This window comes from Podarcis tiliguerta (assembly GCF_965153285.1).
Source record: "Podarcis tiliguerta genome assembly, chromosome: 2".
Classification (NCBI taxonomy): domain Eukaryota; kingdom Metazoa; phylum Chordata; class Lepidosauria; order Squamata; family Lacertidae; genus Podarcis; species Podarcis tiliguerta.
In genome coordinates this window covers 87,516,970-87,529,587 of record NC_139535.1, presented here as the reverse complement: position 1 = coordinate 87,529,587, position 12,618 = coordinate 87,516,970, and the positions used below count along the sequence as shown (strand labels likewise).

General features: G+C 46.0%; 1 protein-coding gene across 3 annotated transcripts in view; it reads right to left on the bottom strand.

Moving 5' to 3' along the window:
- The window catches only part of QRICH2 (glutamine rich 2), a 42,844-nt gene that overhangs the window by 16,858 nt on the left and 13,368 nt on the right, over positions 1 to 12,618 (bottom strand). For all 3 annotated transcript variants that reach the window (XM_083429833.1, XM_083429835.1, XM_083429834.1), the window contains 8 exons: positions 11,660 to 11,754; positions 9,448 to 9,545; positions 8,300 to 8,414; positions 5,368 to 5,616; positions 4,508 to 4,630; positions 3,420 to 3,494; positions 2,920 to 3,084; positions 935 to 1,056 (listed from right to left, as the gene is read on the bottom strand). In XM_083429833.1, coding sequence (XP_083285959.1) covers positions 935 to 1,056; positions 2,920 to 3,084; positions 3,420 to 3,494; positions 4,508 to 4,630; positions 5,368 to 5,616; positions 8,300 to 8,414; positions 9,448 to 9,545; positions 11,660 to 11,754 — 1,042 coding nt within the window. The remainder of the gene's footprint in view (positions 1 to 934; positions 1,057 to 2,919; positions 3,085 to 3,419; positions 3,495 to 4,507; positions 4,631 to 5,367; positions 5,617 to 8,299; positions 8,415 to 9,447; positions 9,546 to 11,659; positions 11,755 to 12,618) is intronic.

Here is a 12,618-nt window from a genome sequence, read left to right as displayed (position 1 = left end):
TTCACAAACTACTAACTATGCCTAGAAGCAGCAAAAACTTCTGAAAAGAGCTTGAGCAGAGAGAACTAAGAAAAGCCAAGGATGGTGTAGAGCAGGGGTCAGCAACATTTTTCAGCCATGGGCCGGTCCCCTGTCCCTCAGACCACGTGGTGGGCCGGATTGTATTTTGGGGGAAAAATGAACAAATTCCTATGCCCCACAAATAACCCAGAGATGCATTTTAAATAAAAGCACACATTCTACTCATGTAAAAACACCAGGCAGGCCCCACAAGTAACCCAGAGATACCTTTTAAATAAAAGGACACAGTTTACTCATGTAAAAACACGCTGATTCCTGGACCGTCCGTGGGCCGGATTGAGAAGGCGATTGGGCTGCATCCAGCTCACGGGCCTTAGGTTGCCTACCTGGTGTAGAGAAAGCATCTTCGGCAAGGCTTTTGGTGTTGGAACAGGGCTCACTGTTCCCAGCGTAAGTGTCAAAAACAAATACCCGGAGCCCAAAGAGTGCAGTAGAGAAGTAGGACATATGGACCCCAGCTTGCTGGAGAATAACCATTCTCTTCAAAGTGCTAGGTTAGGGTACAAGCTACTCCAAAGTCCTTTCTTTCAGGAACTCATACTAGATATACAAAGTGCGCTGAGGTCAGGCCAGGCCAAAGAGCCATAGTCCATCCAACACATCTTATCCTGACAGGCAGTGTCTCAGCATTCTGCTCCTCTACTTAAGACCCTTCAACTATAAAACCAGCACTCGGTTCGAAGGAGCATGTTGTAGGCAGTGTGCATTGGCATGCTGGAGGCTTTCGTTTTCACACCACACCCACAAACGTGAGACACGTGTGGCACCGTGCGTCAGATTTGGCTTGATATCTGGCCGCTGTTATCATACGTCTACTGGAAGATAAGAGTTGTCTGTTTTCAGACCTTCTTACCTCCTGATCCCAGCAGCTTCGTCTCCTATTTCTTGTGGCATCCTCTCCTTCAGCTGTTTCCGGATATCCTTCCAGCGCTCCTCCAGCTGCTGTCGGAAGGGGTCCAGTTCCAAGCGGTCCAGCTGCACAGAAAGGGACAGAACGGTTCTGGAGAGAGCTGCATGTTCAAGGCACTGACACGGTAGGGTAGAGCTGCAATGCTACCATCCTGGAAAGAGCACCGCTGTGAAGCTAGCACTGAAGCTCTGCCCCATTGAGTGAATTGCTGCCATTCAAAATATTGTTCAGCCCACCTTGAGCTGGTGCTCAAGGCAGCTTACAGCAGAAAAGTCATGCATCCATTTCAACATAAGCTGGGAAAATGGCACAGTCATTAATCAGTGCCTAAGTGGTAAAGGCCTTAGATATGGAGGAGATACTCCAGGGGAGCATTTCAAAAGGCGAGGTGCCACCACAGGGTAGACCCTGTGATGGGCTGGGGGGGGGGAGAGACAGAGACAAGAACAAACTGAAATATTTTGTTCCCCCTTTACCAATTAAATGAAGCAAAGATTTAACTGAGGGTCATTTAATGCTTTCTCACTGCTGAAAATGAGATACTTTAAAAACAGCATGAAAGACCATAAAAGCTATATTAAATAATTAATGGCTGGATGGCAATATTAGCATACAAAAATGCATATTAACTTACACTGAATTGTTTTAGAGAGGGAGTGAGTTGGAACATTTAAGATAATTGTATGGTGTGTAAAGAATGGAAATGTTCATATGTTTTGTATGTTTAAATTAAAAGAAACTTAAAAGAGAAAGAAGAAATTATTGCAGGTTCTGAAGGCAGGCTAGCTGAGAAGAGCCTCAGATGACAATTGGTATGAACAGGCAGGTTTCTATAGGAGAAGGCAAGCCTTCGGCCTAGGGATGCCCAACTATTTCATTTGGCCTGTCATTTTCAAGTGACCCGGTCTGATTTGCATTCCTGGACAGCAGATTAGAACACAATTATCCTCCACTTTTTGCACCCTTATTATTTTTGCAATATAGTTCTCAGGTTAAAGATAATAAAAATACTGAAATGCATTCAAAAATGTGTATTTAAAGACAAAGTTCATACACAAATATGTATTTTATGTAAAGGTAAAGGTACCCCAGACTCTAGGGTTGTGCGCTCATCTCACTCTAGAGGCTGGGAGCCAGCACTGTCCGCAGACACTTCCGGGTCACGTGGCCAGCGTGACATCACTGCTCTGACGAGCCAGAGCAGCACACGGAAATGCCGTTTACCTTCCCGCTAGTAAGCGGTCCCTATTTATCTACTTGGACCCGGGGGTGCTTTCGAACTGCTAGGTTGGCAGGCGCTGGGATCGAGCAACAGGAGTGCACCTCGCCACGGGGATTCGAACTGCCGACCATGCGATCAGCAAGTCCTAGGCGCTGAGGTTTTACCCACAGAGCCACCCACGTCCCATTTTATGTAATCAAACATATTAAACAGATTTTTTTCTTTTAAAAAAATGCATTAAAAAGATTGATGCAGAAAATGGGATAGAATGGGACCCATGAGTGAACACATGTAAAACACGCATTGGTTGGCAATTAGACTGGCCTGTCCATCCCTGTCCATCAGACATCCTGTTTATAGAGATTTACTGGTAAAAGCTGGCATTTCAAATTGTGTCCAGAAACAAACTGGAAGCCAGTATTTAGAGGCAGGAATCATGCATATTCCTGCCCTTCAGCCTACCCTGGCTCACCTGATTGGCAGGGACAGGCACGAGCAATGAGACATGCATGGCTGGCTCACCAGCATAAGCACTTACAGTAAGTGTTGGGAACAGGGCAGAAAGGGATGTGCTTCTGCATGAGTCACTGGGTACTCCCAGCCACATTCCACAGCACTGAACCACAAACATGGGAAGCTCTCGGCACTTTGGGATGCCCTCATTGGCCTGGCTGTGAATCATGGGCAAGGCAAGAGCCTTGCTTACCTTGGAGTCCATTTCAATCAAGAGTTTGTCAAGCATCTTCTGCCAATCTTGTTCTTGCCCAGCCATCTTGTTCAACAGCTCCTGCATCATCTTATGCAACTGCTCCGTGGTGGCATCAAACTGGCTACGGCTGACCTTCGCAGCAAGGGCAGCCTTATCTGCTTTCTGGAAAAGTAGGGGGAAAGATGGGGGCATGTCTATGTAAGATCTGTATCACAAAGAACACCCCCACCCTTCCCATCAGTAGCTCTGAGTGTGCATGTCCAGAGAGCATCTCCCTCCAATCTATAAGGATGGCAAGCACCAGAATCCCCGTTCAACTCCAGAAAGAGGATGCAAACTGCTAATGGCTGCCCTACAGGTTGGCTGCAGAGCTGGGAGCAGAATCCAGGCCCCATCTACTTCATACGCTAGCTCCCTCTGCAAGTAGAGCTTATGCAGGAGCACCTAGCCATGGCTCGATGCGCATGGGACAACTGTGATCAAGTACAACTCCTCACCACATCAATTTCCATCACTAGGCTGTCTTTGTCCGCTTTTACATTTTCTAGTCTCTCCAGGGACTTGAACAACATCTGTAAAGAGCACAAAGCAAAATAATCAAAGGTGGTTACCCAGAGACTCACATTCCTCCTCAGCAGGGCAGAGGAATCTGGTGCCCTTCAGCTGTTTCCAACTTCATCTCCCATCAGTCCCAGGCAGCATGGCCTATGATCAGAGATGATGGGAGTTGTTTGTAGTCCAACGTCATCTGGAAGGCCACAGAGTTCTTCATTCCCACTACACTTTTATTTAAAATTATATATATATATATTCATTTACTAGCACATGTTCTGCAAGGTCTCATTGCATCCAAATACTGCAAATCACACAACTGTCATTCTAAAGTGAGCCGTCTTGTGCTTCTATCTCATGAGTGATAACAGACTGTAGGCTAGTGTATTGACAAAGCATGCTTTAGGTCAACTAGCTCAACATTTTGGGAATCGATACTGGAGGCAGAGTGGGGGTGGGAGGATGCTTACCTGCCAAGGAGGGCAACAGGGTGATTTGATGGGGCCCCTGGCAACCCTACCAAAGTTTAGTGAACATCAGGTAGAACTCTTACCCACTTGTAAGAAAAAACAAAGTTGTTTTCAACAGCAGCAAGGAGCCAAGATACTGCACATCTTAGCATCACTCCTTTTTCTTTGGACAATCTGGCTGGCAGCTACTTGGTGGCTTATTATACAGCTGGTTCTCCCATGAGGGGTCTGGGTGGCAGGGAACACAATGGCCCCTGGAGAACAGGCTCCCCCCCCCCCCCCCGATACCAAATGTTGACATTTCTGCTGTAAGAGGTGATTTGCTGATGCTGATTGATTTGTAGCTGCTTGGACCAAATGCCAACAAACCCAGCTGGATATCCAGTACTGCTGCCACCACTATAGTCTCATGACCTCAGTCACCTGCTTTGCACTTGCTTAAGCAGAGGGAGGAGAGCCAGCTGCTTCCCCCTGGAGGAAGCACCACCAAATCCTCGTGAAGCAACAACACTGGGAATGTTCCAGGTCATTTGACCCTCTAATCTGGCGTCCAGATCACCTACACTGATCTCCTTCTGCTTCTGGCGATGATCTTCTACAAGGGTGCCTGCAGTGGCGTTCAGCTTCTCACAGTCATCCTGAACTTGCAGGATGGTGCTTTGGATCTGGTTGAGCATCTCTTCATCCTGGTTGCAAAAGCAACAAAGTAATGAAAGCCAACATTGACATGGGTCTCCCTCCCCAAGTGTGTTAATTCCCTTTAGTTTTGGTGCAATGCGTATTTTATCTACATTGGATCAGAACTACAGCCTGAAGATGACAGTACACTATCAAGCAAAAACTTTGTATTTAGGAGCAGACACCTGTGGGTTCTGCCTTTGCATGTGTCTCCTCTCTGAATGGAAACACGTGTGCTTTTCTCACCCCTGCCCCTAGTTATCATTGATGTTGCACTGTACTTCCATTCTGCCCCTTGGTGATGATATTAATGCAGTTTCAGCATACAAAAGAAAGCACAAAGAACAAAAAGATGCCATATGAGAAAACAGAATCACAAAAAAGCCATGGACATAACCATTATCTATGGTAGGGTGGCTTGTTCAATCCTTCTTAATTCCTTGCTTATGTTACCTAGGACAAGAATCTCTCTATTTCCCTTTGGAGGATGGGAGAGGGATTCAGAGATCCCGTCTCTAGGGATGGGCAGGATAATAAATGATATGAATATGTGCAGCTGCACACATAATGTCGTCTGAGGACAGCAGGTTGAATCATGCATTTGGAGAGCACTCCCAAAATGGGCCTTCTTCAGGCCTTACCACTAAGTCTCAGATCAGGCCTCAGCATCCACACAGAGCCCCCTGAAGTCCTCCCTCTGCCCTCCTCCTGGAAACCTGAGGTCACATTCTTGCGCTGGCCTTACCTGGCGGTGCTTGGGTTTCTTGGCTAGTTTGCCTTCTGCCTGCCTTAACATGAAGTTGTTAATCAAGTCCTGCAGCTGCTCATAGCGCTTGAACAGCTGGCTAACCTTCTCACTGACATCTAAGCTGCAAGCTGCACATGTGCTCTGGACCTGAGCCACCCCAGGCTCCGGGGTAGGCGGCATGCTCATGGACAGCAGCGTGGACGAGGAAGCCATCATGTTCTCTATGACACCTCTAAGCTTGTCTAACTGTGGGCAAGGGAGAGAAGGAGGAGTCCAGCTTTAGACAAGGGAGTCAGACAACAAAATGTTTCCTATCTTCCACAGAACTGGGGTTGAGCACAGGTGGCGGCAGCTATATCGTGCTGCTCTAATTGGCCCACTCCGTTGTCTCTCAAGACAGATGGACACCAACAACAATTTATTACATTATTTTCAGGCAGGGTCTGGCAACGCAACCATAATGCCAAGAATCCCAGTGGCATCTTAAGAGATAAAAGTTTCTAGAGCTCATGACTAGAGATGGGGTGGAAGTTTTAGAAAGCAGGGTCTGCTAAACTCTCACGGACCAATATGGACATGACATATACCCTAGAAGCCAAAGTTTCTATTCACTCTGGAAGGGAAGCTTTCATTGGTGCCAGTAGGAGCTCTTCCACACACAGAGTTAATAGCAAGATTTGTGAAAATGATTTTTGTTAGGACTATGGGGGTTTGTAAGAGTTAAGCCAGTCTTCTGCACGTTCTGCAGCCCAATGAAAATTGGTCCTTGCCCCCTTGCAATTTGAACAGATGCATTTAGCGCAATCTCTGGTTTAGCTCGCAGGCGGTCAAGGGGGAGCGGATGGAGGTTTCGGTGGCCAAGGAGTGGCACTTATTTCACCATGTGCCGGTTCACTGCCCAACACAGGACACTCTACAGTCCCCTCCCTTTCCCCCTGCCTCTACACAGTCGCTCACAAATATCTCTTACTGCCAAGGGCATTTGCCTGGGATTTCTGTGCCACTGTTGATGCCATTTTAGCTAACACGGACCCCTTTAGGATCAGGCTGTGGCTACACTGCCACCCTTCTGCACTCATTCCCATCTGGTGTGGCTCATGGCAAAGTTGCATCTGTTTACAAACGGGTATCGTAAAGGTGTCAGAAACGTGAGGCCCTTGGCTGCTGCAGCTGCTCTGAAGCTCCCTGAGAATGCATGGCAGGAGTGGGTTCCCTGGGGAGTGCAGCAGGAACCTGCCGAAAGATCTCCTTCTGAAGCCCTTCCCTGGGTATTCCTGACTTTAGAAGTGAGGCTGGGGGAAAGGGCTTTTTTGGTGGTGGCACCCCATCTGTGGAATGCTTGCTCCACTGAGGATCTATTCCTGCTGAACCTTTCTGTTCCCCAAGCAAATACCGTTTTACTAGTCCATGCCTATTCAAGCTGCTTAATGCAGTGGATGTTTTAGTAATTATTTGGTAACTTCTTTACAGTTTCATTGTTGCAATCGCTAATTGGAAGCAACCTGGGGCATTTTAGCCCCTTGCCCTTCAGTATTAAAAGTATCCCAGGTTAAGCCAACAGCGTGAAATGTAGGGAGCACCACTGGGTCTGAGCTCCCACAGCTTCCTCAAATGTGGAAGTGTGCAGGAGCAGACAGAGGCTTAGAGAACCCCATTTCTCTTTGGGGAAAACCTCCATTGGGGTTGTTGACGACATGGTTCCTCCATCACTTTATTTGGGAATTCCCACATTTGGACTTGCATAGATGATTTAGGGGATGCTTGGTGGGGGAGGGGGGGACAAATGAACTAATCTCATCAGCTTTGATGCTGAATGGTCAAAAGTCAGGCTACTCATCTGACTGTCAGTGGGAAGCCAATAAGAGGTTATGGGTGGGTAGGACTTCCCTTACAAATCCACAACAGCAGAAAGTGAGCATTCCCAAAAACTAAACTGGATGGCTATGGGAAAGAAACAGGGTTACCATTGGGGGAGAGGCACAGGGCAGTGTGGCCTCCTTCTCTATACCTCTAGAAGAGGTTCGGTATGTGGGAAACAGCAGGTGATGCTTTACACAACATGGAGCCAATGATTAATACCTGCTCACAGCTGCAAAACAAATGGCAGTTAAAAGCAGAAAGCTACAGGGGCTGGTTCAAAACACTGGCAACTCCAGAGCAAAAGGCCCTGCAAGGCAGCAGGAAAGCAAGGCAACCAGAGTCTGCCCCACTGAGCAGAAGCAGCCAGAGCTTGAGGCAGCCTCCCTTACCTGGAGGATTAGGAAGGGAGCTTTTCATTAAAAATAAAAACAGGCAGCTGTCCATGTACCAACTGTGGGGATCCTGCAGGGACATATATCCTAAGCCAGCCCAGAGAACTCTCAGCTACCTATCTACTTGCAAAAGTGGAATCAGTCCTCCCAAATTAGATCAAAACTGTTCCTAGGCTTGTGGGCTTCCCCTCGTGACAGCAGGGCATGCTTATTAAATCGAGGACAGCATCATTGCAAACTCCTGCTTAGCAAACCCAATGACACAGCTGAACCCAACGGTACAAGAAAGTTACAATTTTAGGAGTGTACTTCTTCGGGGCAACCTGAAGAAGCGTGTCTGGCAAGCTGATCACTGGGAAGAGATTCTTACTCCCTCTTTACTGTTACTCTTCCTGGCTAACTACAAGGTGGCTGTCAGCAGAAGAACTTGGACCAATATTCTTTCCTAGAATTTCCAAGCAGATTTGGCCCTGTCTGGCTCCTGCCTTAGAAAGCTAAGTCTCATGCTTTTATTCTCACTGTGAAAGAGCCACCTCTACAGAGCCCTTGCAAAGCGCAGAGGTTTCAAGAGGAGATCTGGCAGGCAACGGACCTGAAACCAAACTAATGGCCAGGGGAAACCATGTGACTGATTCTTGGCAGCCAGGAAGAAAGACCTCACATTTCCACTCGCTGACCTGTTCTTGCAGGTAGATGGCAGTGTCGGTCACTGACTGCTCCAGCTTGGCTTTCCCCGTATCCTGCTTGTTTCTGAGCTCCTTTAGCTCTTTCTCTATATCCTGCACTGTTGCTCTGTACCGCAAAGCCAACAACAATAGAGAGGAGTTACTCACCAAACAGGAAAAAGAAAGTCGTTTTTGGAGTGTGAGTCTCTAGGAAATCAGAAACACTCACAACACTGTTCTGGGGTAAACTGGGGTCACTGAAACTAGAGCACAATCACTCCCTAAATGCACCTTCTTGGCCAGCTTTCAAGGGTAGGGGGTTTGCTTTGGCATATTTATTTGTAATCAAGTCACATTGCACTGTAAAATGCCCCAACGATATGTGAAATCATCCTGGCTTCTAGCTACTTTTTTCCAGAAATGCAGAATCAATTTGAGGAAGACAGACCACTTGCAGGGGCCTTCACGGCTGTGAATTAGAGAACTTTAAGTTTGGGGTGTGGAGCTTAAAATATCCCTTTCTAAGGTTTACAAATGACAACTGTCTCCTACGAATGCCAGGTGCTTCTTATGGCAATTGTCCCTTAGAAAACTGCAAGTTCACTCTCCATATTCTACTTGTTCTGTTTGTAGTTTTTGTTGTTGTTATCTTATTGCATTGTGAAAAACTTTTAATGCTTTTAAAAATTAACATGAGAAAGCTGTGAGTACAATAAAACATAAAGGATGTTCCATATTTCAGAACACAGCGAATCCATCAAAATTTATAAGACTCACAATATATCTACACAGTGTTCCTTCTTTCAGAGATTTTGACCCAGGAGCTGAAATAAGATGCCACAAAGAATTGCTCAGTGAAAATTAGAAGTGTGAATGTGCTGAGGAGCCGAACACATTCACACTTCTAATTTTCACTGAGCAATTCTTTGTGGCATCTTATTTCAGCTGCACTCTTGAGAAGGACCCCTCAACTTCCATGGAACTATTAACTGGTAAAGATCCCATTCTGGCTTCCCACTGTACAGCAAACAATGATGTAACTCCACAATTAAGTTTGTTGTGGTGACACCAAACATGACAGGCCAATGTTTTAGCTGATAAGACTGAGACTGGACTCGCCTATTTGGTGGCTTCCTCTACTCTAGTGGCTACTTATTTACCTCAGAAAACCTATCTGCATGTTGATCTGACCAGCTCCTTCCAGTTTGTCATCTGTTTCTGCCAGCTCTCCTTCAAGTACATTCTGGATCTTGTTTAACTAGAATCACAATTGGGGTAGGGGGATCAAAAGCCATACTTGCCTTGAAGAACTTTGGTCATGAAAAACTAATTTTCCTTTATGGAAAGTCCCTGGGAGAAAGGGGCACATCCTCACCTCCCCGTGTTGTAAACAATAGATAGTTTACATCCACATATACCAGAGCTAAGGTTCAGGTCTAGAGATTTAGAAGGTGCTTCCTATGAGGAATATTAAACAGATTCATTGGTAACTGGAGCATCATCATGATTCACAACGTTGGGGTTCTACTGGCTGAGTTTCAAGTTTAGAGTCACAAAATCAGGCTGAAGATTAACCACCACCCATAGCATCTCAAAAAAATCAGAGCACGTCTTTTAAAGACCCTTAAAGACACCTCAACAACAGCAACCAAAAGTAAATTATATGACTACATTGTGAATATACTGAAAAGGTTATAGTGCCACTGTATTCTGCTCTGGTCAGACCTCACCTGGAGTACTGTGTCCAGTTCTGGGCACCACAGTTCAAGAAGGACACTGACAAACTAGAACTTGTACAGAGGAGGGCAACCAAAATGGTCAAAGGCCTGGAAACGATGCCTTATGAGGAACGGCTAAGGGAGCTGGGCATGTTTAGCCTGGAGAAGAGGAGGTTAAGGGGTGATATGATAGCCATGTTCAAATATATAAAAGGATGTCACATAGAGGAGGGAGAAAGGTTGTTTTCTGCTGCTCCAGAGAAGCGGACACGGAGCAATGGATACAAACTACAAGAAAGAAGATTCCACCTAAACATTAGGAAGAACTTCCTGACAGTAAGAGCTGTTCGACAGTGGAATTTGCTGCCAAGGAGTGTGGTGGAGTCTCCTTCTTTGGAGGTCTTTAAGCAGAGGCTTGACAACCATATGTCAGGAGTGCTCTGATGGTGTTTCCTGCTTGGCAGGGGGTTGGACTCGATGACCCTTGTGGTCTCTTCCAACTCTATGATTCTATGATTCTATGATTCTATATGTTCGTTAAATGAAGATCATGAGCAATAGTAACGTTGTAAAGGGAAAATAGTGGAGTGATGAATTCCCCTGTTAAAGGAACTAAGAATTACAAAAAAAGGAGAGAAAGCTTGAGCTTGACATTGGGAATACTGTCATCATATTCAGAAAAAAGGGGGGAGCAATTATAATTAAATAACAATCCCCTTTAACGATCCTGAAGGCAGATTTATTTTCAGCACATGTTTACTGCTACAACCAAGCAAAACTAGACCCTGAGCAATTGACAAAGCGTCAGCAGGAGACTCCAGGAAATGACAACAACAGGATGCAGGATCAAACTAAGCCTGGTGAAGTTAGGTGGTCACTGTGACCCAGACAGGCAGGGGAACCACACTAGGCCCACCCAAATACTCCACTGAGCTTCAAGCAGCTAGTGCACATTCTATTTTAAATTGCATTTTGCAGAAGCACAGAAAAATAACAACTGAGTCTCACTGATCTCATCCATGGTAGGAATTGTGAGCACACGATACCTCCTGTAGCTAACAAACATCACTGTAATTCAGAAATGACGGATTGCAGGAAATCAGAAATATAAAATCATTTCTACAAGTTCTGCCATTAAAGTAGCATGCAAACCAGCTTACAGTTCTCAAAATCTCAGCTTTCAATTTAAGTGGCTTGGATTTCTGATACTCAGAAGCTTGTTTCAAGTAGTAGGGCAGGCATCCCCAAACTTGGCCCGCCAGATGTTGTGGGACTACAATTCCCATCAACCCTGACCACTGGGCCTGTTAGCTAGGGATGATAGCAGTTGGAGTCCCAAAAAACATTTGGAGGGCTAAGTTTGGGGATGCTTGTAGTAGGGTGCTCTCAATGGTGGCCAATTGACTGTGCAACTTCAAGAAAGCCCCCCCCCCCCCACCTTGGTGCTTAAGAAGTTGGTCAAAATATATTCCATTCATAACGCTTTAAAGGTTGAATGCTGATACAATGAACTTTATGTTTTGGATATGTTTTGATGGCTTCTAAGAACAGGATGCTTTTTGGGACTGGGCAAATTACCTCTTATATGAAAACCTGATTGAAAACATTCTTGCTGCAAATAAGGCAGCATATTCTCTCCCTGACAGTCCCCTACCTTCTCTTTCTCAGTTTTCATGTCTTCTTCCATGGCCTGGAGTGCAGCAAGCTTTTCAGGAAGATCAGGTGGGATGAGAGCAATGTTCCGGTAAACTATCCAGCAAAAACACAGTAGTATTATAAATATATACAAGTGAGCCATCAGGTGACATAACAATGTTCAGGGCTCCAGCCAAACAGCCATGTCCCCTGTAGGGATAGTCCATCCCATCCCCCACCCCCACCCCGCTTCTTTAAGAATAGTCCATTCCAAGTGCACTGAACAGTATCAGTGCGCACTGTTTTGGGGTTTCAGTTTTTTGTTGTTGTTATTGCAAACTTTGGGGTTCCCCCTTCTCCCCACAAACAAGCCTACAGCTCCCTCTTGTGGGTGGATGATGCCAGTTTAGTTAAATAAGATTCAGCACTCACAGAAAGAAAGTTCGCTGTTAGTACACACAGTTGTACCTTGGTACTCATCTGTTTTGGCTCCTGAACACTGCAAACCCAGAAGTGTGTGTTCTGGTTTGCAAATGCCTTTTGGAAGCCGAACGTCTGACGCAGCTTCCGATTGAGTGCAGGAAGCTCCTGCAGCCAATGGAAAGCCGAGCCTTGGTTTTCTAATGTTTTTGGAAGTAAAACGGACTTCCGGAATGGATTACGTTCGAGAACCAAGGTATGACTGTATACAAGTAGGAATTAAAACGTGGAAGGCTCCTATTCCAGCCAAGCTACCTTCCAGGATACTCAATGCTTCTCCATTTAGCCTCCCTGCAGTGTGCCCCCTGAACAGGCTCATTCCTCATATGGATGGGTGGCCTTTGACCCTCCAAACATTATGCCCATCATCACTGACCATACTGCCCAAGAAATGCTGCCAGGAAACGCCCAACAGGTTGCATGCTCCTGGTTAGCTCTAACCCCTAAATCAACCCTCCAAACATTTGGGTGGGCTTACATTTTTAGATTTCCCTTCCC